The following is a 27,023-nucleotide window of genomic DNA, read 5'->3' on the forward strand; positions in this document are numbered from 1 at the left end:
ATCAAATTTTTAAATCTGGGCCAAATACTACGTTTTTCATCTGGCCCAAATCTTGTGTGCCGCCTTAAAGACGGTGCCACCTCTGCCAAACCCGGGCCATGTTTGGCCCTCATGCTGTATGCCAGTGCCGGATGAATGCCTGCTGTGCCAGCTTTATGCCAAATCTGGGCCAGAATTCTTTGCTACTAGGGCACACACATTGTTAGTCAGGAAATCAGTATGTTTTGCTAATCTTTAATCAAAATCTGACCATCTTCAGACTATAGAAAACACAAGACATGTCACTTGTATAGTTTTGAATGAGGAATAGTTTAACAATCCATATGGTGAATGAAGCCCCACATTCTAGAACAGGAGCCAATCACTGATCGCTATAGACTGAGGATTCTGTGGGGGAGGGGCTGGGACCAGACGTGTGTCTTTATGACAGTTTCTGCAGCTTCATTATAAATCTTCTGGTGTCGGCACATGCACTGGAATCTCAGCGAATACTTGCTTCACAGACATGAGAAATATGTCTAGATGAAGCTTAAAATCTCTACTTTTAAATGAACCAACAACACATGAAAAAATCTTTTCTGGTTGTATATGCTGAATGAAATGAACGTGAGGTACAGTCCGTCCCATCTGACCTAATAAATTCTGGTCTGTACCAGGAATAAGCAAAACAGCATGGCAAACACTTAAACGCAACTGGTAAACAAAGTAATCGCAGACATTTTGTAAATTGCAAAATAGATTACATTTAATTTATTTATATATATATATATATATATATATATATATATATATATATATATATATTTGGGCATATATATAGGCACATAACCATTTTACATAAAGTCAGACATGTTCTCTTTTAGGTAAGTCAGGATGATCACATGTGTTTCTGTTATGCTTAATAGCAGAATAATGAGAGAGATGTTTTGAGAAATTGTTATAACTTTTCTTGAAAGTCAACTTTACACACAATAAGATTATTCTGCCTCTGAAAAAGCTCAGATGATGGTGTCGAGGTTTTGGACGTTTCTGATTGGCTAATCGACAACATTTGAGTTAATTGGAGGCACAACTGTAGAATAGTATTAAAGGAAAAGCTCAAACACACTGCTTCCTTGTGTGACAACATGGGAAAATCAACAAGCCAGAATCAACAACAAAGCCAGATTACAACTTGCTAAATTACACTGGGAAAAAGACTAACGTTTGGAGACATGTCCTGTGCTCTGATGGAGCTAAGATTGAACTGTTTGGCCATAATGAGCAGTGTTACATTTGGAGGACAAAGGGGAAAGCTTACAAGCCTAGAACACCATCCCAACTGTGCAGTATGGGGGCGGCAGCATCATGTTGTGGGGCTGTTTTGCTGCAGGAGGGACTGGTCCACTTCACAGCATAGATGGCATCATGAAGAAAGAACATTATGGAGGAATACTGGAGCAACATCTCAAGACATCAGCCAGGAGATTAAAACTTGGTCACAAATGAGTCTTCCAAACAGACCATGACCCTCAGCACACTGCCAAATTAGTTCAAATGTGCTTTAAGGACTGCAGAGTGAATGTTTTGGAGTGGCCATCACACAGCCCTGATGTCAATCCTATAGAAAATTTGTGGGCAGAGTTGAAAAAGCTTGTGCGAGCAAGATCTGACTCAGTTACAGCAATTCTGTCAGGAGGAATGGGCCAAAATTCCTGCAAACTATTGAGAGAAGCTTGTGGAAGGAGACCCAAAACATTTGACCAAAGGTATACAGTTTAAAAGCAAAGCTAAAAATACCAAGGAAATGTGTGTAAACTTTTAACTGTCTAGAAATTAATAAAAAATTCTCTCATTATTCTGACATTTAGCAAATGTAAATAATTTAGGCAATCCTAACAAACACAAAATAGTAAACCTTTAGCATGATTTACCATCAGAATTTTTTTTGGAAATGGTTATGTTCCTGTTTTTAGAGTGTTTGTAAACTTCTGGTTTCAACTGTATTTGCTCAAACCATTTTTATAAATTAGACAGCTATTCAATCAGAAAAAACGTATAAAGTGTGCAGGAGTAAAGAGGAGTTATTGCAGTAATGTGACTGCTTCAGCTGTGGGTGTCTGATGCACATGTCCAGCACTGCCTTCCTGCCTCAGTGGGCTCTTCTTAGCTTTAATTGGCTGTGGACCAGACGTTATGATCATAATTAATAGCCTTGCTTTGATCAAGCCAGTCAGCTGACGGGAATGTGACCTTCTGTCTGCCTCCACACTGCCTGTCACATGCTCAGCAAATGAAGACATATTCAGGACGGACCACTAACCTGCACTATACACCACACACCGCCTGTTATTATTTATTATTATTTATAAATTATTATTTACACACAGTTAGAATTATTCTCCCTCCTGGGAATTTTCTTCGTCAAATATTTCCCAAATGATGCTGAACAGATTCAGGAATTGTTCACAGTGTTTCCTCTAATATTTGTTCTTCTGGAAAAGTCTTATTAGTTTTATTTGGGCTAGAATAAAAGCAGTTTTTAATAGTTTTAAAGCCATTTTAAGGTCAATATTATTCGCCCCTTCAGCAATATTAGTGTTGGATTGTCTCCAGAACAAACCACTGTTATACAATGACTTGCCTAATTACCCTAACTTTACCCTGATTACCCTAGTGAAGCCTTTACATGTCACTTTAAGCTGAATACTAGTGTCTTGAAGAACATCTAGTCTAATATTATGTGCTGTCATCATGGCAAAGAGAAAAGAAATCAGTGATTAGAATTTTAAAAGGTCTGACCTGCCGACTGTCCCTCTGAGAGGACGAGGAGGAGGAGGCGCTCTTGTGCGTGGGGGTGGAGCTTTTCTGCAAGGGGGCGGTGCTTCTGTGGATGGGCGTGGCCACTTTCTCCTCCAGGCTGGTGGTTCGGCTCTGATGGCGGGACATGATGGAGGCTGCGGTTTTTCTTCTTTCTCTCCACTCGCTTGTTTACTTAGTGTCTCTCGTCCCTCCAAAGCACAGCATGACCAGTCAAACTACTGCACAAGTTCACCTGAAACACAGAGTACATGGGTAGGCTAAAGTAGTAAGTAACTACAGTGTATAAACTCACTGGTACATAGTATTTACTTGTGTAATACTGGTGTCGCTACACACATGTAACAACACACTGAATAGCATGTGTAAGTTCAAATGTGTAACAGGACATTAGTAACACAATCTGTGGTTAACTACTCCTTTAATGTAAATTACTGATGTGATTCTGCGGTTTAACTTAAAACAACATATAAACAAAAGGCGTTTGTATATTTCTATATACACTTATACTTTTTTGGCAGTGGTTTGCTGTTGTTAAACAGTTGCACAAAGGCTTAGGTTTTACAGTAATGTGTGACCATTTTACACTTTATATTGAGTAGACAGTTTCTGATGATTTACCCTGTATTTACAGTGGTATCACAAGGTGAAACCCTCTGATGCAGCGTTAGCTCTGCCGTTCTTAATTTATTACAGTGTTCAGAACGTATACGGTATGCAAACAGGTGTGGAAGTGGGAAAACACCTGCAAGTATTCCATATATAATACAGCATTGTTCCTAATGTCCTGCTACACATTTGAACTCACACATACTATTGTGTGTTGTTACATGTGTGTAGTTACACCAATATTACACTAGTAAATACCATGTACCAGTGTGTTCATACACTGTAGTTACATAGTACTTACACACATCTAGTTACCATGTACGTTCACAGGTATAAGCGACAATATAAAGAGGGACCCTATTTGTTTTATTTCGGCTAGAATGAAAGCAGGTTTTAATTGTTGCAAAGCCATTTTAAGGTCAATATTATTCGCCCCCTTCAGCAATATTAGTGTTGGATTGTCTCCAGAATAAACCACTGTTATACAATGACTTGCCTAATTACCCTAACTTTACCCTAATTACCCTAGTGAAGCCTTTAAATGCCACTTTAAGCTGTATAGAAGTGTCTTGAAGAATATCTAGAGTAATATTATTTACTGTCATCATGGCAAAGAGAAAAGAGTCAGTTATTAGTAGGGATGTAACAGTATTATAAATACCGTCATACCGCAATATAAATTTTTTTCGATATTACCGTAGTCGCATGACTCTGTAAAACTATAGGTCTTCTGAGAAAATTTGCTCAGGCGAATGAAGCGAACGGGAGGTAGCGAAAACTACAATTCCCATCAGCCCATGCTTGACCATCATCCCTTGCGGTCTGTTGTCGCTACAGATCCAGTAATGCGGAAATGGAGTGTGCTGCTAGAAGCGGGGATGAAAAAGAGCTGGAAAACTCTAAAGCGGGTGTTGTCGCCGCGCGCGTACTGAATAGGGGTGTTGTCGCGCACGTACTGAATAGCGGTGTTGTCGCGCGAGTTCTTATCAGCTGTGTTGTCGCGCGAGTTCTTATCAGCTGTGTTGTCGCGCGCGTACTGAATAGCGGTGTTGTCGCGCGCGTACTGAATAGCGGTGTTGTCGCGCGAGTTCTTATCAGCTGTGTTGTCGCACGAGTTCTTATCAGCTGTGTTGTCGCGCGCGTACTGAATAGCGGTGTTGTCGCGCGAGTTCTTATCAGCTGTGTTGTCGCGCGAGTTCTTATCAGCTGTGTTGTCGCGCGAGTTCTTATCAGCGGTGTTGTCGCGCGCGTACTGAATAGCGGTGTTGTCGCGCGAGTTCTTATCAGCTGTGTTGTCGCGCGCGAACTGAATAGCGGTGTTGTCGCGCGAGTTCTTATCAGCTGTGTTGTCGCGCGCGTACTGAATAGCGGTGTTGTCGCGCGAGTTCTTATCAGCGGTGTTGTCGCGCGCGTACTGAATAGCGGTGTTGTCGCGCGAGTTCTTATCAGCTGTGTTGTCGCGCGCGAACTGAATAGCGGTGTTGTCGCGCGAGTTCTTATCAGCTGTGTTGTCGCGCGAGTTTTTATCAGCTGTGTTGTCGCGCGAGTTCTTATCAGCTGTGTTGTCGCGCGCGTACTGAATAGCGGTGTTGCCGCGCGAGTTCTTAACAGCTGTGTTGTCGCGCGCGTACTGAATAGCGGTGTTGTCGCGCGAGTTCTTATCAGCTGTGTTGTCGCGCGCGTACTGAATAGCGGTGTTGTCGCGCGAGTTCTTATCAGCTGTGTTGTCGCGCGCGTACTGAATAGCGGTGTTGCCGCGCGAGTTCTTAACAGCTGTGTTGTCGCGCGCGTACTGAATAGCGGTGTTGTCGCGCGAGTTCTTATCAGCTGTGTTGTCGCGCGCGTACTGAATAGCGGTGTTGTCAGCACACTGTTCAGATTGATGCAGACATGAGACCTCTATCTTACTCATGGTTTGTCCTCTCAAGTGGGGGAAAGACAATGCACAACGTTACCCACTGCTGTCAACCTGGGCCAAGTCATATCTCTCTTGTCCCAGAAACCTCAGTCCCAAATGAGAGGGTTTTTTTCTGTTGCAGGGGACATTGTAAATGCCCAGAGATACCAGCTTTTACCAGATTACATTTATATGATAATTTTCCTTAAAACCCATCTCTATCTAAGTGAGTGAGTGATTAAATGTTGAATGTGATGAGTTTTCAACAATACTAAATTGAAACTTTAATTTTTTTTACATGGTTTAATATTTTTTTGTTATTAAAATTGAAGTTCCTGTTTCATAGCTTACAGATAGATGGCTAATTTGTATGTCATTGACACTTTTGGCACTTTTTTGGAGTATTTTCATAAGTTTTGTTTTTTCCTGTAAATGATTCAATAAATACCGTACCGTGACATTCATACCGAGGTATTACCGTACCGTGAAATTCTGATACCGTTACATCCCTAGTTATTAGTAATGAGTTATTAACACTATTAAGTGCAGAAATGTGTTCAGATAAACAGAAAATTGGGAAAAATGTATACAGGGTGGAGAATAATTCTGACTCAACTGTATATAAACAACAACATTTTTAAAAAGCTTTAGAAAAGGTGTTGTTTGTTTCTTTTAAACTATTTCTTTTATCCTTCCAGCTCAATAAAGAGCACAGTTTATGAAGGACATGAGGGTTTGGAATTGGATGTTATTGATCAGGGAAATCAGCCAATCAGCTGTGAGCAGGAATCATTGTGTTTCTCACCCTGTCGGTGTCATTAAGAGACGCTCTATGAAGCGTTTGACAGTCCTTGAGTTGCAGCCTTCACAAAGATCACACTTTAACGAGAACTGCCCGGACTGCAGTTCATTCATTCATTTTTGCTTCGGCTTTTACGCAACGGATGCCCTTCCAGCTGCAACCCAGTATTGGAAAACACCCATACACACTCATTCACATACACTACGGCCAATTTAGTTGATCAGTTCCCCTATAGCGCATGTGTTAAGACTGTGGGGGAAATTGGAGCACCCGGAGGAAACCCACGCCAACACGGGGAGAACATCCAAACTCCACACAGAAATGCCAACTGAACCAGCCGGGACTCAAACCAGCAACCTTAGGCCACATAGTTAACCACTGATCCACCGTGCAAACCTCAATGAAAACCTAAATATGTTTAATTAATAAATAAAATGTCATTTACATACATATTATATAATTAATTACCAACTCTTTAAGCAAACCCACGCCACAATCTACAAGCAAAATCATTTTAGTAGCATGATCATTCACTCATTTGCAAAACAAACAAAAATCAGAATTTTGAGCGTCCAGTTTATGATTACTATATTTTGGCAAATTGTGGCACAAATAACAAATGGATTTCAGAAATACGATTAACACCTAGAAACAATCATAAGTGGCTAATTTTTATTTTCAAAATCTCTAAAGCTTCTAACAATTAAACTAAACCAAAAACGATTTCATGACACTAATTACAGCGTATTTAATCCCTAAACAAAAGTAAACTCGTGTTATCTGTGTATTTTCCTATCAGTTGTTTTCATTTGCGAGTGCAAAGGCGGGCACTAGGACCCGGAGGCTGCTTGAAAACAACATTGAAAAGATAAAGATTACTCGAGCAGGTTCTGCATTAAGCTGCTGCGGCTGTCACACAATCTGCGGGTCTCCTATTATCACAGCTTCTGACCAGCGCATCAGATCAGATCAGGATATTATGACATAATGCTATTTGTGTGGGTTTTATTGTCATTGTGCTGGTCTGAAGCTTATAAAGCCGGACGTATAGGAGGATGTTAGGACTGCTGGATGGCAGCTATAGTGACTCCAAGTAAATAACCAAATATATATTAAATTAATATTTTAATTAATGCTAATTATCTCTTAAAGGGGTCCAATTATGCCACTTTTTACAAGACGTAAAATAAGTCTCTGATGTCCCTAGAATGGGTAGTGAGGTTTCAGCTCAAAATACCACACTAATAATGTGGTATAGCTCTCTGAAACTGACCCTGTCGGGTTTAGGGAAGGAGGGGGAGGAGGAGGAGGGCGGCCGGGTCGGCGGCTTTTCGCGCAAGAACAGCACGGGCGCGAACGGCGCGCGCTCCCGAGAGGCGCCCGAGACGCAAAAAAGCGCGCACAGCGGCCTCTCGCGGATCCGCAAAAACAAAAAACGCTCGAATACGTACCTCCCGGGATGTATCTCGCGGTCCACAGAAACGTTCGCGGGGCTACGTTTCCACAATGAGCCCGGGTTGGAAATTGTGCGCAGTTTCTGCGTTTTTAAGTAGTTGGCGCCTGGAGTGTTGTAAATACCTGCGCTCACCTCCCTCGCGACAGAGCGCATATGAGGTAAATGACGTCAGTACATTATAAACGGTAATGATTATTATTGAACCGATTCCGAATTGTCCTTATCTGCAACGCGGTGCACTGAAGAAACAATTAATTTTGTCACCCCTAATGTGTGGGATAATCGATGTGTTCAGCGGAGAGAGTTTCCACCGTTTCCTCACTCCAACAAAGTAAAGGAGTAAAGAGTAAGAGTAAAGTGGCTGAATGGAGGAGGCTCATTCTTTACCCTCATGCTGCAGATGCTCTGTCTAACTGTTTTCTTGCTAGTGAAGCGTTCAGTTTTTACACTTACAAAGTCCGCCATGTAAATAGCAAATGTGTTATAACGCGACACAACTGACTGGGAATGGGAGATGAGACTCTTTTCTGCAGTGTTAGCCTGCACATCAAAATAAGTGTCCATCTAAGCAAAGCATTATAATGACAACAATGATTTCAAAAGTACTTTAAGATTAACTACTTATAACTGAAAGGACAGGGAATGTAATACAATCGAGGACACTTTTAGTGAACCCTAATCTTCTGTGTGCATGAAATGAGCTGTAAGTGTTCTGTGGAGGAAAGCTGTTGAGCATAATACATCATGAGTAGTGAATGTGTGACTGTGTGTGTGTGTGTTACAGTCTCCACATGTGTCTTCCTGCAGCAGTATTGATCAGTCATGCAGTATAGAGAGACTCTGACCAGCTTAATTAGACCCAAAGGAACAAACACACATACGTGTACAGCCATCTTTATGGGGACTTCCTATAGATGATTTCATGAAATAGGGATCCACACTCATTTAAATACAATATTTTGGTTGAAAATTCTTCAGATTTCTTTATGAATATATATATATATATATATATATATATATATATATATATATATATATATATATATATATATATAAAAACGTTAAAATTTATATATTTAAACAAGTGTGGATCAAGACTCATTGAAATAATCTATCTAAAAAATGAACGCATCGGAAAAGGAAATAAGCAACTATTAATTATACCTTAATAACTAATACTAATAGATTTTTACTACATGTAATGATTTATTTACACAAACTGTGTATCATCTGCATTTTTACATGATCAAAATACTGATTTATGAGTCGTTTTCCTCATGAGAGACCAACGAATTTCAAAAAGTACTGGTATTGCTATACTTGTGGGGACATTTGGTCCCTACAATATGATGAAAATCACAACACACACACATACTCATAGTGACAGTCAGAAGCTAAAACCAGGGTGTGAGTTACAGGGGATTTGGAGGGATTTACCCCCTAAATTAATACTCGATCCGCCATGAAGGATGTCAAAACAATATGTAAGGGTGGTCCATTTCAATAAACATCACGTCAGGTCATGTTTTATTTATTCAGTTCAGGAGCATTTTCCCAAATTTAAAACCTGCTGGTATTGGACTTTCGTTATCCAAACACACAGCAGTAAAGCTCTGCTTGTTGTAATGCGACAAATATCTACTATATGTTGAAGAGAAGCGCGGCAGCATTTTGTTCAGACAGAAGACAGAAGCAATGTTTTTTTTTATTTACATGTATTTGCCAATATTTCATAGATGGAAAAAACGAAGGTTGCATTTGCTAATCAATTGCGATTTTCACAATTTGCCTGTCCATTATAATGCTAATTATATGTTAAAGGAACTGTTCACGCAATAATCACCAAATATGCTTCAACATTAGGGCTGCACGACATCAGAAAAATCAGACGTTGTTATATATTTTTTTCTGCAATCTTCATTGCGATTAGGGGTGTCACGATTTCGGTTTTTAATCGAAATCGATCTAAATTTATACTCAACTTCGATTATCGAATCAAAAAATAGAATCGTCGATGCTGCCACGCCCCCATGTCACGTCAGCTTGGCTTGCCAAGCGGGAAAAAAACAGGCTTGTTGAAGCGCTTGTTAAACTGCAGACGCAGGAGACCCGTCGACAGAGCTTAAACCCTCTCCTCTTTCAATGAAGTCGCCGGTGTGGAAGCATTTTGGATTTCCAGTTTGTTATGTTAACAACGTTCGTGTTGTCGACAAAAAAAAACACAGTTTGCAAGCTCTGCTATGTACGTATTACGGTTGGGATGATAGACGATGGGCGCATCGCGATCCTCCGCCCCGCACCCGTTGCAAATCCGCTCGCGAAAAATACACCCTGTTTACACTAATATGTCTTATTTTTAAATGGCATTTTAGAACGACAACGATCCACATCTACAATGGCGTGTAGCATTTCTGAGCAGCCCTTCTTCCTCACTACCTCTGAAAACGCACATCACGTGACCACACACACTCATTCACACACAGACACAGACAAACAAACATTGTCATGCGCTCGAGACAGCGGGTCAAGGCAGTCAGCGAGTCACTGCTTCCATCTTTTACACAAGTACTTTTTAGCGAACACCTCAGATACTGTTGGCTGGTTCCTGTTGGTTGTGCGTCTTTTTTTACCGACGCCATTATAACGACACAGATCACTGCCTATTCACGAGTCCCGCAGAAAAAGTGATTGACAGGTGGTGATTATGTGTGTATCTTGCCTTTATTCATTTACTGTATGATTTGTTTATGGGTAAAACAAAGACCATGCAGGTCAGGTAGTTTAAACGGTAGGCTACAAATAATTAATTCGTTATTAATCAATTAATTATTCATAATCGAAAATCGAATCGTGACTTTAAAATCGAAAATGTAATCGAATCGAGGATTTGGAGGATCGTGACACCCTTAATTGCGATATGAATAGAATTATTTCACCACATGACTTGAACAGCTAAATTTGGAAGGAACTCCTAATAGGCTCTACGCACAGCGAGAGTTTTAAAGCCAACGATAAACTTACGGTAAAAGCTTATTTTAAATTTCCATATATCATAATATTATTTCCATCTATATAATAACCATATATTGTGCAGCCCTATTCTGCATTTTTCTCAAACTCGGAACATAACTAAAGTCCAAAGGGGTTAAATAACATTATTAACAATTAAAATAATAGATAATATAAATATACTCCTATAAGAATTCATACCATTGTTAATGCATAACCACGCCAGTCACTCTGTGCACGAAAAATATCATTCAACAGTCTAAAAACGGTCACTTTTTCTCGTAGAATAGGAGTTATAACCTAAAAGTCAAGTCAAATTAGATGCATAGGTTGTATAGTTTGATCTAGTACCTCTAAAATAGCTACTCAGGGGATACTGTAGGTCAGAATACACGAAATATGCCTCAAAACACTGAAAAACTAAATATGTTTAATTAATAAATTAGACGTCATTTAAATAAATGCATATATTTGATTAACTGAAGCTACTGAAACTAACACTACTGAAAAACATGACCGCGTGTGCGCAGAGATACACGAGTGATAACAGGATACATCTGTACTGGCCTTCCCAACACAAACATGCTTAGCAAGCACTCTGGGGAACACACACACACACACACACACACACACACACACACACATCTATAATTGAAGGGCTTCCACCGTCCTCCAGCATATTAACTGAAACACACATCACGGGCTCAGAACAGCACACCAGGAGCCAGTGTTTCCCTCAGAAACTCATCCAGCGTTTCCCCACAGCTGATGAAATATCAATGACTCCACAGATTTACTCAACCCAAAGCACAAACTGCTGTATCGATCTGTTTTCTGCTCTGCTTTTAGCTCTTGTCACGGTTCATACTGCAGAGAACAAATCTCTCCATCAGATTAAACACACACACACACACACACACACACACACACACACACACACATTAGAAATATGTCGATATTCAATGAGTCAATATATTGTGATAATTAACATTTACAATATTGATATTGTGGCCACTTTAAAATACTGTATTTACAGCACCTTATTCACAATATGTTGAGGTTGTTTATCATATATTAATAATATTAATTTTATTGTTTTATAATCAGCTGACATAAACAGTCTGCAGAAACACTTTGACATTCTCCCTTTGTATGATGTCATCATAGGGGGAAAGCCCCGCCCACTAGACCCTCTCTCCCTCATTAGCATAGGACATTAGTCTTGTTTTTGAATCTGCCACCATGCTGACACACAGGCCATCATAGCTCCGCCCTCTTCTGAAAAGAACACAATCTCATTTGAATTTAAAGTGACAGTCACCAAAACGCCACAATTAGGATCAAAGCCTAAAAGGATCCGTTTAAAAGAGTTAAATAACATTATTTGTGTGGTATATTGAGCTGAAACTTCACACACACACACACTAGAGACATCAGAGACACATTTTACATCTTGTATAAAGGGACATAATACTGTTGGTACCCTTAAAAATAGCTTGCCTTTATAATCATTTCTACTCAAACTATTCTCTCAAACTATTAGACATAGAGATTTATTTCTTTAAATAAACTGCATTGATGGGCAATGCACGGTCAATATATACCAAATGTTATAAGAGATTTCAATGAGTGAAAACTATTGTAGTTAATTCAGCACGGCAGCCGAATGCTTATAGTGTATGAAAATTAAACAAGACTCCGTGCGGGAAACCAAACACCTTTCACCATTTCTGAATCGCAGCTTCTCAATGACAGTGGTTTGCCATATTAATTCCAGTGCGTGTCCTCATCCTTTAGAAGAGCATGCAAAGAGGATTTGCTTAGGCAGTGCAGAAATTCTTGACATTCTTGACATGTCAACAACTCTTCCAGGCCTCAACGACAATGTTTGAGGATTAAAGCAGACATTGCTGAAGGGCAGCAGGTCCTACTTTGTATTAAAGGGCCAGTACACCCAAAAATTACACGTCAGTCATTATTCACTCATCCTTCACTACCTCTAAACCTTTGAGTTTCTTTAATCTGCTCAAGATATTTCGGAGAAAGCTGGAAACCATTGACTTTCATAGTATTTTTTTTTAAATTATGGAAGTCAATGGTTAGAGGATTTCAGGATCTTCAAACTCATAGTAAATGTTCATTTCTGGGTGAACTGTCCCTTTAAGAGAAATATGAGTTTAAAGGAACGTGTTACCATTGACTTAACATACTACGGAAGTCATTGGTTATGGTTTTTCAGCATTCTTCAAACTCATTTCTGGGTGAACTATCCCTTTAAGTGAGTTTGAAGAAAGCTGAATACCTGTAACCATTGACTTAACATACTATAGAAGTCAACAGGTATGGGTTTTCAGCATTCTTCAAACTCATTTTTGGGTGAACTATGCCTTTAAGTGGCCAAAAAACACCAATTCATTAACAAGTATGTCTTAATATGTGCAGAACATGTATATTTTAATGTTCCTTATACTACAGCTCTGTTGAATGCTCGATTCTGATTGGCTGATGGTCATTCCAAGGTGTTTGGTTATTGTCAGATAAACACAGATAAAGTAGTTCCGGCAGGTTTTGAGCACATTACAGCTCCATATCAAGCTATTTAACAGCTACAACAGTCCAAAATCACAGCAAAACACAACAGAAGGCTTTGAAAGGGATGTGTGAGAAACTATTTCGAGGCTCGAACCAGCGACCTTCTTGCTGTGAGGCGACAGCACTACCTACTGCGTCACCCTATAGGAAAAAATGAAGTGTGAAATATTTACAGGAGCAGCACTGCTGACGAAAGGTGTGCGTGCACTAATGCAAACCAAACAGTGTGGCATTTGCTGGAGATGCTGAATGTCAACAGCAGATTTCTAATTATGAAAGTTGTTCATCTGCAGATATGTAGTTCAGATGCTCGCAGGGGCCGATGCCTGCGGGGGAAATAAATAAATCTGTTTTTGTTCCTGCGTCTTTTAGCTCTAAATTGCATCGTGGCGGGGTAAATACCTGGAAAATCACAGACTGCGGCCAATGATTGTTTCCTTTCCAGCATAATAAAGCTTGTTAAAGGAACAGCGCACGCCAGGGGTTTTCAAACTGTGGGTCGCACAGTGATCAAAGGTCGGTCGCGCAACAACACATAGCTGCAGCTACATTTACATTGCGGTGAATCAAAACCAGTACAATTGACGGCGATATCTTAAAAGCCTCTTACCCTAAAAATATCTAAAGTGTGTTTCCTACAAAAAGACAAAGCTGGTTGTGTTTCACAGCTGCCTTTTCTTTTTTTTCGCTCGACATTACGAGCACTGCTCCGTTTGAGCCCTCGCAATATGCGTTTAGCCAGGAGAGCTCGCACAGAGTGTAGCTCTCAGTAAGGGACCGTCGGAAAAGTGCTTAATTTTTTCGTTTTTTTCCTTTTTTTAGCTCCGTCCTGCGTGTTTATTTTAAACACTACTAATTTTCTCTTAAATGAGCACAAACAGTTACTAAAGTAGTCGAATGCTTCATTATAGATCTGTGCATTCTTACATGAACACCTCTGTTATCAAACAAAACAATGAGAGATTCATTAGCTGCTCTTCACTAAATAACTATAGTAACTTTAATCAATATGCAAATACAGTTAAAAGTGGATTTTACAGCTTTATTCATGTCTGTATAGGCCTTTGATTTTAATAGGCTAATCCTTTTATTTTATTGTCAATATTTTCTAATGTTTGCTATGTATTCTATCATTTGAAGCTGTTTGTTGTCCCATATTTTTTACATTCCAGCGTTGACAGATTGCTAATAAATAAATAGCTATAGTGCTATCTGTTAGTTTTAACGTCAGCTAATGTTATAGAAGGGCATAGATGTTATGGAAAATATAGTAATGTAACTACCCCCATCATTCCTTCCTCAAGCAAAAGTGTAAATATTAGATCAATTCAGCGATAATGTTAACTGCATTGGCATATTTATCTGACGTTTTCCCAGCTTGTAGTCGATCAAAAAGCTATTTAGTTTCTTATGACTATACACTAGCAAGGGAATTACTGCGATGTGACGGGCTTGATCATAATGCAGGGGCTTGATCAAAGGTTGATCATATTCTCTTCTGAAAAAAGAAGAGGATCTTTATCAACAAAAAAATGATCAGAGTTACAGCCAGCATCCCACAAAAAGCACTTTGAGTCTCATTTTGTGCATATCAAATCCCAAAATCCAAAAAGCTGCACACCATATATTTTTGACTGCTTTGAATGGATGACTTTTTTTTACCCATTTTTCCATAATAAAATATTATGGTGGGTCTTGAGATTGAATTACTTGCCAAGGTGGGTCCCGGAATAAAAGTTTGGGAATCCCTGGCGCATGCTATGGGCTCTATTTTGACGGTCCATGCAGAGAGCGCAAAACGCAGGGCGCAAACGCTTTCAGGGTGTGTCAGAACGCATTTTTGCTAATTTAAGGACAGGAAAATGCGCTTTGCGCCGTGGCACATGGTCTAAAAGGGTTGAGTTTATTTTCTTAATGAGTTATAGGTGTGTTTTGAGAATAAACCAATTAGAGGCTCATTTTTAATTCCCTTTAAGACTCAGCTGCGTCACGCCAAGAGCGCATTCACTATTTACAGGACGCAAAGTAAGTCTAAGTGGAAAAACTGAGCATTTCACAAGCAAACAGTTGACAGTTTATTAACAGAAAACAGTTAAACAGAGCATCTACTGCGTGACAATAGCCCCTTTCACACATACAGACCTTTCCGGAAAATTACCGGCAATTTTCCGGAAAGGTTGTATGTGTGAACAGGTCCTTTTTAAAAATACCGGTAAATTCGTTCTGGCTATTTTCCGGAAAGAGAAGTTGTAACATTACCGGCAATTTGCCGGAATGCTGCGCTGTGTGAACGCAGAAGGAATATTTCCGGAATAAGCGCGTGCACGTCTAGAACGTGCTGACGTGAGCCGTCTGCTTTAGCCAATCACAACAGTCAGACGCATTTACGTCCGCGCGGTTTGTGAGAATAAAAGCCTTTGAATATTTTTCCAGACGCATTTAGCTGCTAGAAGTTAGTCAGATCACGTTTATATGTTCTTCTTAATGCCAACTGTGCAAATAATCATCGATAAGATGCTTATGATAAGCCGTTGTTTGTTTACCTTCAAGCTTTGCGTGTGCCCATGAAACAGCCTGTGAGCGCCAGCACACACACATATTATGATCTCGACATGCGAAAGTGATCCTGCGAAAGTTGTTCACAATATTGATCATCCACAGAGTTTGTAATTTAGTCAAATGTTTACAAATACAAGCGCAGCCGTTTCAAGCTCATTTGTGGTGAATGATGTCAGAATTTACCGGTATTTTGGAATGGATGTGTGAATGCTCTTTTCCGGAAAATTTCCGTAACGTCCTCGCCTGTGTGAACAGCGCTTTTTTGAATATACCGGTAAAGTCGTTCCGTAAATTTTCCGGATATTTACCGGTATCACTGTGTGAAAGGGGCTAATGAGAGATAATGGATCACTTTCACATTCGTTCTTGTATAGGGAAACCTTTACACACAGACATCAATTAGCATATAAATAATTAATTTTGTTTGTTAAGCGCAAATATTCGTTTCAAAACTGTTTCTAAATTCAGTTCTAATTTCCAGCAAATGAATAAATGAACAATAATAATGAAGTGTGCTCAAAAACCTGAGTTATATCCTAAAACACATGCTGCGCCCCATATGATCTAAAACCTGACAGGTGGGCAAATCTAAGCTTGTTTTTAATAAAACACATATAAATATGGATATAATAAATAATACTGCTAATAATAATAACATCATACAAAAGCAAATTGTTATGAATGAACTGAAAAAGCCTCCCGAGATGAAAAAGACATAAAAGCAGTGATTTTTCATATTTATATAGGATAGAAAATAATATGTTTTCTAATATTTTAATCCTTTATATTTATATTCTATATCTATTCTTATTATATCCTATATATATATCCTTAATATTTACATTTTCTTCATGTGTAAAGATATTTGCCTATTGCTCTCTTGTGTGTATTAAGCAGTGTGTAAGCGATGTGCAACTCTGCGCTGGAGTTTAGACCGGGTTAGTTTTGGTCTAATGAAAAATCTATTATAGTTTCTCAAAATAGCAACGCGCCAGCGGTCCGCCTCAGAACGCCTTCCTTTTTAGACCAGAACGCACATATGAGTGCTAATGCATTTGCTATTTAAACAGCGTAGTGCAACACTTCAAAACGACTCTTGCACCAAGCTGAAACTACCAAAAGACTACTGCGCCACGTCTTGCGCCACACTGCGCCGGGTGTATGATAGGGCCCTATATCTTATAATGTCACTTGCAACCTGTCAGCGTGGCTTATTTCACTTATTGTGACAAGTTTGTTGACTCAGTGGTTAGCACTGTGGCCTCACGGCAAGAAGGGCATTGGTTCAAGTCCCGGCTGGGTCAGTTGGCATTTGTGTGGAGTTTGCATGTTCTCCCGGTGGGTTTCCTCCGGGTGCTCCAGTTTCCCCCACAGTCCAAACACATGCGCTATAGATGAACTGATGAACTAAAACTGAACGATATACTGATGTTGATGGTGTCTGTGAGTTGTCCATTAGCTCTCAGCATCTTTTGATCAGTTCCAGGCTGTTGTGTTTGCTGTAGTTTAGCAGCTGTTCCTCCTGCTGTCTGGAGCAGATTATTCAGCGCAGCTTATGAGGCCAATCAGAGCTGTGTCATCGGCAAACTTCACAGGAGAGGTCAGTCGAGGACAGGCATTTACGCAGAGAGATTAGAGCTGGTTTGAGAGCGTTTTTTTGAGCCATCTCACTCTCACACGGCTTCCTGTCAGATAGGAAGTCTGTTCTCGAACCAGGCGCTAGAGCTTTTGTGGCCCTCGAAGGCTGCATTCATGTGTGGAAACTGAATGTGTGCGGCTCTCACTCAGGTTTGTATATGCTAATGAGGGAGGTATAGTCACTAGTGGGTGGGGCTTTCCACCTCTGATGACATCATACAAAGGGAGAATGTCAATGAAAATGTTTCTGTCAAGTCTGATCATAAAAAGCGAAGCTGGATATACACTCACTGGCCACTTTATTAGGTACACCTAACTAGTACCAGATTGGACCCCCGTTTGCCTACAGAACTGCCTTACTCCTTGGTGCCAGAGATTCAATAAGCTACTGGAAATATTCCTCAGAGATTTTGCTCCATATTGACAGGATAGCATCACACAGTTGCTGCAGATTTGTCGGCTGCACATCCATGATGCCAATCTCCCGTTCCACCACATCCCAAAGCTGCTCTATTGGATTGAGCTCTGGTGACTGTGGAGGCCATTTGAATACAGTGAACTCATCGTCATGTTCAGAAACCTTGAGATTATTGGCGATTTATGACATGCTGCGTTATCCTGCTGGAAGTAGCCATCAGAAGATGGAGACACTGTGCTCATAAAGGGATGGACATGGTCAGCAGCAATACTCAGGTAGGCTGTGGCGTTGATGCTCAGTTGGACCCAATTAGTACCAATGGAGCCAAAGAAAATCTCCCCCACACCATTACACCACCACCACCAGCCTGAACCGCTGACACAAGGCAGGATGATGCATGCTTTCATGTTGTTGAGGCCAAATTCTGAGCCGAGCATCTGAATGTGTCAGCAGAAATGGAGACTCATCAGAGCAGCAACGTTTCTCCAATCTTCTATTGTCCAGTTTTGGTGAGTCTGTGTGAATTGTAGCCTCAGTTTCCTGTTCTTAGCTGACAGGAGCGGCACCCGGTGTGCTCTTCTGCTGCTGTAGCCCATCCGCCTCAAGGTTGGACGTGTTGTGTGTTCAGAGATGCTCTTCTGCAGAGCTCGGTTGTAACGAGTGCTTATTTGAGTTACTGTTGCCTTTCTATCAGCTGGAACCAGTCTGGCCATTCTCCTCTGACCTCTGGCATCAACAAGGCATTTGCGCCCACAGAACTGCCGCTCGCTGAATATTTCCACTCTTTTAGAGCATTCTCTGTAAACCCTAGAGATGGTTGTGCGTGAAAACCTCAGTAGATCAGCAGTTTCTGAAATATTCAACAATCATGGCACGTTCAAAGTCACTTAAATCCCCTTTCTTCCCCATTCTGATGCTCAGTTTGAACTGCAGCAGATCGTCTTGACCATGTCTACATGCCTAAATGCATTGAGTTGGTGCCATGTGATTGGCTGATTAGAAATTAATGTTAATGAGCAGTTGGACAGGTGTACCTAATAAAGTGGCCGGTGAGTATATTTACAAACTCCTGACACACTGTTTACACTTAAAACCCCTTATAAATGTCATTTTTGAACATTAGCTCCCCTTTAATGCCCACTGTAGTCCCATTTATCAGCAAATGCCTTTATTGCAAGCAGATCTGTACTAATGTCATGGAATAAAAGTCTAAAAACATGTTGAGATTGTGTTTACTGTTCAACCAAATTCCCGTTCAACAGGATGATGGAAGAGCTGAACTAAGCACTAACTTGTTTCCGGGCTTTGGCATACAAAAAAAAATAATAATACATTGGCAGCACTTTTGCATGCTCTCTCTTACTTTTAAGATTGCTTTATTGTGCTTCTTTTTTGTCATTGCTGGATCTCAAGAGTGTTTTTCTCATGCCAAAGCTCTCCTTTTGTGTTCTGCAGAAGAAAGGAGCTATTTTGCATCCAACCTCGAGTCTTATGGGAACGTAGAAGTTTTCTCAAAGACAGTCCGTGAAGCAGAAACTCTTTATTTTCCTCTTATTATTCACTGCTCCGGCGTTTATGAGCGATTCTAGAATCGTGGATGCATTTTGTGTCTTCTAGGTCACATGTGTCAAATCCAGTTCCTGGAGGGCCGCAGCTCTGCACAGTTTCAAAACAATTACCTGCAGGTTTCAAACAAAACTGAAGCACCCGATTGGTTTGATCAGGTGTGCTTAATTAGGGTTGGAACTAAACTGTGCAGAGCTGCGGCCCTCCAGGAACCGGAATCGACTCCTGTGTTCTAGATAAACGTCATGGCAAACATCAATCCAAACCTGAACTGAAAATATGAATATAACAGCTCCCGATATGCACTGTCAGGCTTTGCTCGTCTGACTCAGCAGCAGGATTTTCATCAGGTTTGTTTAACAAACAGCACAGATTTGTGAGGTGTGTAAAAACCGCACAGCCAGATTCCAGCAGGGCCACAATGATCTCCTGCTGCTTCATCTGCATCTGCCAACACTGAAACTCTCGTGCCCTTTTTCAGGCTTCCTAATAACTCCCGCGGCAGCCACAGATTAGGGGAGACTTCAGGTGCCGCTTTATACCTGATGTCGAGACACTGTTCTCTGAAGGAGGAGATTAACAAACAGAAGCAGAAAAGAAACACAACAGGAAGGAGCAAAGCGGCGCGGATGATGAATGAGGAGTCATCTGGAGAAGGTCAACAGACTAGAATAAAAGTAATGCATTTCTGAAACTTCCAGGCGTCAGAATCTGCTTTATCATTCAGTTTAGTGCAGGCCCGGATTGGCTAATCAGGGAGGACCGGGAGAATTCCTGGTGACCCGGTCCATTTTTTGCCCGCGAGGGCCGGTGTTTCCACTCTCAGCAGTCGCACTTTTTTCAACTATTTATTTATTTGACCATAGCCTCACTCTTTTTATTCATTATTTTTTCCGCAGCCCCGTTAGTCAAAATGCAGCTTGCAGGTTAACTAACGTTAATGATCATGTAACGTTAACTATTATTTCACCCCAAACAGCGGCACCTTAGTGAATATAAGAATTCGAATAATTAATATTAATGAATATTAAACCTGCTAAAGGAAAATCAGATGATTCACTACATTAATAAATCTGACATAACTATAGACTGTAAAATATATGGATGTAGTGTCCGTGACGTCACCCATAGGTTTCTAACGAGCGCAAAAGAAGCCACAAGTAGGCGTGGCCAACCGCCGCCATTTTGTTCACGCGTCATCACACCCACGGCGGGATACCAAACAAGGGCAAAGAGGCGGAGAGTGGGCGGAGCTACAGACACCTGCTGGCATTTAGCTTGGACCTGGTTCAGACACACTTTACTTTGGGAGAACGCTTAATACTTTATCACATGCGACTCGTTTGTGTTCTGACCACTTGTGCTTGGTTGTTCACTATATCAATAAAGTGTTTAGACTTTTAAAAACACTGCTGTAATACATTGAGCCACTAAACATTGTTCTTATGACGTTTTTCAACAGGAGGAAAACATGAATTACTTCCAAACACTTCAGATATAGTCTGTGTTAGTTAATGTGAGACTATTGATGAAATCCAGCATAACACTGTATGACAACGCTTCAGATGACTGATCTAGAGCCTACAGCTAATCAATCTGTCAGATTCTGGAGTGCATTACAGCTCTAAATATAAATATAAACGATAAATGATCTTAAATAAAACAAATACATGTATAGAGATGGTATATAAGTATATAACTTTACTCACATGGGAAACGGAGGCCTCGTGAATGCTTTGTGAGCACAATTAAGTGCACTCAGCATGCCATGCCCTCTAATAATTGTAGGAAACAAGTCCAAAAGGCAGTTGACTGTGTAAAGCCACATAAAACAACACAGAAATACGATAAATATGCCGAGATCAGTGGCTAATCTGCAGGATTCAGCTGAGGTGACGTGACGGCGATCAACGAGACCTAGCTGTCACTCAAGTGGCCACGCCCTTAATTATGCAAACTTAATATAAAGGAAACGGATGAGTTATAAAAAAATTCATCCCCTCACAGTTGTCATGAAGGGTAATATTAGCTGTATTAACCACAATCTTTTTTTGTACCAGGCTGTAAACGCCTTTTATCTGCTGTAAAGTTGGCCATTCTAACAGTGGGCTCAACTGAAATTTGCTCTATTTTGGAGCCATTTCTTAATGCATTTGAGCCTTCTTAATGTTGAGGGGTTTGCCTTATGTTTTAATTGTTATGTATGTGATGTAGATTTCATTTTATAAAGTATTGATTGTGTTCAGCACTTTGGGCAACATTGTGTTGTAAATTATGTGCTATTTAAATAAACTAACTAACTAACAGACTGACCGACTGACTGAAGCCTGGTTTATACTTCTGCGTCAAGTGACCGGCGTAACCCACGGCGCATGCAACGCCCGTAGCTGTGCATTTATACTTCTGCGCGCTGTCTCTGTTGGTCTGCAATAGGGTATATGCCAACTAGTGCTGTTCCCAATGCTGATACACTTCCGGTGATCTGTTATTGTGAACTTTTTTCCATTTTATACGGTTCCTTATACAGCATCGATGTTGTAATGTCATCACATTCAGTTAAATAAACTTTAGCATTTATTTAGTTACTCAAGCGTAAAACGAGACAAAAAGCTGTTTACTCGCACGCGCCCATCAGAATCGGCAGGCTAGCGCAGAAGCTCCATTGAATATAGTGGGGTAAAATAAATGCTCATATTATAAAGATATGATGGGGGAAATGTAATTTAATGCAGTGCTTCTTGTACAATCTGAGACCCACTTTAAATCGGATATCACTCAGCTAGTGGAGATCGCCGATTTTTAAAGAAAACAGACCTTAAATGCACCAGATTTTGCATTGACATTCAATTAACCCAGGTTACTGGCAAATTAAAAGTCCTATTAGCATGCTTCGGCATATACCCCATACAACTTCTGAAACGCTAGTTGTCAACAATTGTAAACAATCGCTGCATTGGGCTGGCGCGGCTCTCGGTCCCGCCCAGACTCGTCAGTGCCGACCAAAAGAAAGGAAGGAAAAAAAAAGGGAGGAAAAGAAAAAAAGGAAAGAAAAAAGGAGGCGTGGCACCCGACCACACCCCCTAAACCCAACCATAATTGGTGGATGAGCAAATCGTACAAAATTGTATGCATGAGATCGCACGAATTCACGTGAATAAACTACTATATCAAAAACTTACGAATTGCCTTGAGATCGTGTTGTCCTCAGGCTCCAGCTTTATGTTGTTCGTATTAAAAATAAATTAATAAATAGATTATACCGTGCTTTTACCAGTCTGGCTCACTTGGGAATCGATTTACCTCCATATGGCCCCCAAAAAAGTTTGACACTCCTGGCACAAATGGAGCAACGATACGTTTCACGTCACCTCATACTTCAGTTTCTCATCAAATCTTCTGACCAATCAAATGCTCTCTAGTGTCTGACATGCCCCGCCCCTTCCTTGATGTTCTTGAGCTTTACCACTCTCTCTGGCAGAGCTGTGATAATAAAAAGCTATTGGCTGTTTTTTTTAAAGGGGAGGAGCTACTTCATGCCTCGTGTTTCAGTTGAGATTACGTCGAGCATTGGATAAAAACGCATACTTCAAAGCACTTCACGGGGACCTTCAAGAGAATTTGCTGCAGGAAGAATAAGGTCAGTCGACACAAAACTTTCAGGATCTTCAAAAATCACCACTGTTGGCGTGTGGATGTAGGTTTGCTTCTACATCCCGTCTGCATGCTGAGTTGACTGTACAGACTGCAGTAAACACAGAGGCAGACAGTGAACAGATGGACACACTAATCAACCTGCTGAACCCGGCTCAGTCCAGCCCTGTTTAAAGGAGGATAATGACCCGTCACAGACAACAACCAAGACACAGGACCAATCAAGCAGTTCTGAAAACTCAGGATTACAACCGAGCAGCACACACACACACACACACACACACACACACACACACTGCGAGATAAAACTCAGCACTGTTATTGATCAGGATGTAGCTTTCCTTCTTTAAAGTGAACTCCTCCAGCCCATCATTGAGCGTGTGGGAGATTCCCACTACAGAAACCAGGCTACTCCAACACAGCGCACTAATGAGTGCTGTCTGCTAAGACAACAAGCACGTTTTATTGCTCACATTTACATTTTAGGCTGTGTTGTAACAACGTCAAAGACAGAAATTTGTTCTCAGGCATAAATTTTTTTTCTTTCCTGAGCTTTAAAACAGGTTCTATTTTAATGAGTGTAATGAGAAGAATACTGCATTTTAAACTGTTATTTAAATAATTATTTATTGTCATTAAACCCATAAAAACATATGTTTACAGTTTTTAAAATGACAAAAAAAGTTAACATTAGTAATGACCATATTTAAAAGAATCATTTGATTGCAAAAATAACTTTTCAGGACCACAAAATACTAATTAATTATAGCTATTTTATAACTATTTTGTTATAATACACTATTTACTTTTTATACTTTACAGTTATTTGATTTACCATCATTTAAATCACACAAAGTTCCTTACGTAAGCAAAAAAATACTTACAGTTTTTTAAAAAAATTCATTCATTCATTCATTTTTTAAAATTATTTATTAATTATCATTTATTAATCTGGAGTCGCCACAGCGGAATGAACCACCATTTTTTAAAGATTTTAGGTACAAAAATAGTTTTGTTTATACATTTCAGTTACAGTAAATGACGACAGAATAATAATTAACTGTTTAACAGCTAATAATATATCATTTTTGACAAAGAGAACTTTCCAGGATCACAGCGCAGCCCTAAAATACTAATTAATTTGTATTATTTTATAACTCATTCATTTTCCTTTGGCTTAGTCCCTTATTTATTAAGGGCGAAATGAACCACCAACACCAACTAATGTAGTATGTTTTACATAGTGGATGCCTTTCTAGCTGCAACCCTGTACTGGGAAACACCCATAAACTCTAATTCACACACACAAACACACACTATGGCCAATATAGTTCCTCAATTCCCCTATAGCGCATGTGTTTGGACTTTTAGGGAAACCAGAGCACCGGGAGGAACCCCACGCCAACACAGGGTGAACATGCAAACTCCACACAGAAACACCAACTGACCCAGACGAGGCTCGAACCAGCGACTTTCTTGCTGTGAGGCCACAGTGCTAACCACTGAGCCACCGTGTTGCCAGAAAACATTGTTTCAACTCATTTTAAATAAATAGTTTGAACAAGCAGCAAGAGTGACTGAACATGAATTCTCCAAACGTTTCTTCACCACTTCATCAAATCTGCAGCGTCACCGTTACAGGTGCTTCTCGAAACTCTGTTTGTCATTGGCCACTGAGACGGTGTCCATGACGATAGCATTCCAGCTCCAGCGTCCTGCATAATTAAAGGAGTCTGTAATTGGCAGAATAATCAACTGCTGGCTCAGTTTACAAGCAGTCCAGGCTCTTTTTATAGTCTGAAGGCACGTCGTCAGCACACGAGCAGATGAATGAAAAACTGGGGTTCCTTCAGTGACTAAGGCTGCGTCAGGTCCGCCCACACACACACACACACACACACACACACACACACACACACACACACACACACACACACACACACGTCCAAAATGAGTCTTAATTACATAATTACAATAACACAGCGCACTTAAGAAATAAAAGACGTGTGTGATAGTGACTCTCAGCAAACACCACTGTAACAGCTTGCAAATGTAACCCGACCACACACACACAAACACACACAATTTACAACACTGCCTTCAAGAACATGCAGGACAAACAGGTTTACATGTAAACTAAAGGCTAATTTATGCTTCTGCATCAAGCGCACGCGTATGCTACCGCACAGCCTACGCGTTGACGCATAGCCCTACGCCGTGGTCGTCAGCATCGCTGACGTGTACCTCTCAAAAAATGTAACAAAGGGTGCGTTCACACCTGTGAATCGATTCAGTTGTTCTGAAACAGAGATTACAGTTGTTACATTGTTGCTCTTTGCTCTTGGAGCGGTTCACATTTACACTGCACAGTTTCTAATCGGACCAAAAGAGCTAAAACAAGTCACGTGAGTAAACTCTCCTCACATTGGTCAGAGTGTCAGGGTTTATTTTGCAGCGTCCCGCTCAGCTGTCAGGAGAGGTGGTGGTTTGGTGGTGATTGACAGGGTGCGCGCGCGACGTGTCTGAGGAGAGATGCGGTGGAGAGGGGTGAGAAGGCTGCGCGACGATGCCTATTTGAGGACCGGGAGGGAGACGCGAGATTACCGGGAGATCATCACTCGTTTGCGGGCATCCGGAGACTCGCAAAACTTCCCGCCATACTCATAATTCTGCCTTCATATAGCCGTAAGCCTATTACATATCTATAAAACACTGTGATATAACCGCGCTCGGATCGGATCGCTTTCTCACTGCAATCGAACCGCTACAGGGTTTGTTTCAATCGAGCCGAGACCACCTCATTCAAGCGATCTCGGATCGATTACTTTGGCGCGGAACAGAGCGCGATTGCCCTGTTCACATATGCCAAACGAACCGCGCTAACTGGGCAAACGAGACACATTCCGAAACAAAAGTGTAGGTGTGAAAGTACCCTAAACGTCGCAACAACGCCGGCCATATGAGACAGAAGATTTTGTCTGACCCTGGCAGTCAAATGCAAATTCTCCAGGTCCCGAAACGCTTCTAAACTGATCGATGCTTTGAATCACTTTAGTCACGCGACTTGGGTGTTTCGGATCATGCGTCGGTGCAGTGTTTCGAAACACTTGCCCTTCGGGATCTCGACACTGTGTCACGTCAGCCATCCCTAGCAAATGGTCAAAAGGCAGGCAGCAAACAGGATTAAATAAATAAACAAGGCAAGGATCAAAGAACACGGCAAAACAAGACAAAGGACACCGCGTTGTAGTGTCACTCAGCAGATAACAAGACTCAGCACATAATATTAGACTAGATCAGGGGTGGCCAACCCTGTTCCTGGAGAGCCACTTTCTAGCAGATTTCAGTTGCAACCCATATCAAACACACCTGAACCAATTAATTAGGACCTGAACACCACGTGATAATTACAGGCAGGTGTGTTTGATATGGGTTGCAACTGAAATCTGCAGGAAGGAGGCTCTCCAGGAACAGGGTTAGCCACCCCTGGACTAGATATTCTTCAAGACACTAGTATTCAGCTTAAAGTGACATTTAAAGGCTTCACTAGGGTAAAGTTAGGGTAATTAGGCAAGCCATTGTATAACAGTGGTTTGTTCTGGAGACAATCCAACACTAATATTGCTGAAGGAGGCTAAAAGTATTGACTGGCTTTAAAACAATTAAAAACTGCTTTCATTCTAGCCGAAATAAAACAAATAAGACTTTCTCCAGAAGAACAAATATTAGAGGAAACACTGTGAAACATTCCTGAATCTGTTATTCATGACGTTTATTAAAACTCTTTATTATGCTACCTTTCTAAACTGATGTCAATGCACACACTAAAATGTCTCGCAGAGAAAAGTCAAGCGAAGCAAATCTGCATCTTCATCCAAACTTCTCCTTTTATGTTCTGCAGAAAAATGGTCAGCCGGGTTTGGAGAACTGTGACGGTGAGTAAATGATGTTTGCTACTTAAAATAACAGAAGAGAAGTTTCAAAATATCCTCAAAACAGCCTGTGGGTCTTCAGTGGTGCAACCGTA

The 27,023-nt window shown here is 40.7% G+C and overlaps 1 protein-coding gene across 7 annotated transcripts in view; it reads right to left on the minus strand.

The window, feature by feature from the left end:
• osbpl6 (oxysterol binding protein-like 6) overlaps window positions 1-27,023 on the minus strand; it is a 70,339-nt gene that overhangs the window by 41,876 nt on the left and 1,440 nt on the right. For all 7 annotated transcript variants that reach the window (XM_087265753.1, XM_087265751.1, NM_001442307.1 and 4 more), the window contains exon 2: window positions 2,782-3,034. In XM_087265753.1, coding sequence (XP_087121879.1) covers window positions 2,782-2,928 — 147 coding nt within the window. In that variant the 5' untranslated portion in view covers window positions 2,929-3,034. The remainder of the gene's footprint in view (window positions 1-2,781; window positions 3,035-27,023) is intronic.

Source organism: Danio rerio, chromosome 9, assembly GCF_052040795.2.
Source record: "Danio rerio strain M-AB ecotype USA chromosome 9, GRCz13ab, whole genome shotgun sequence".
Classification (NCBI taxonomy): domain Eukaryota; kingdom Metazoa; phylum Chordata; class Actinopteri; order Cypriniformes; family Danionidae; genus Danio; species Danio rerio.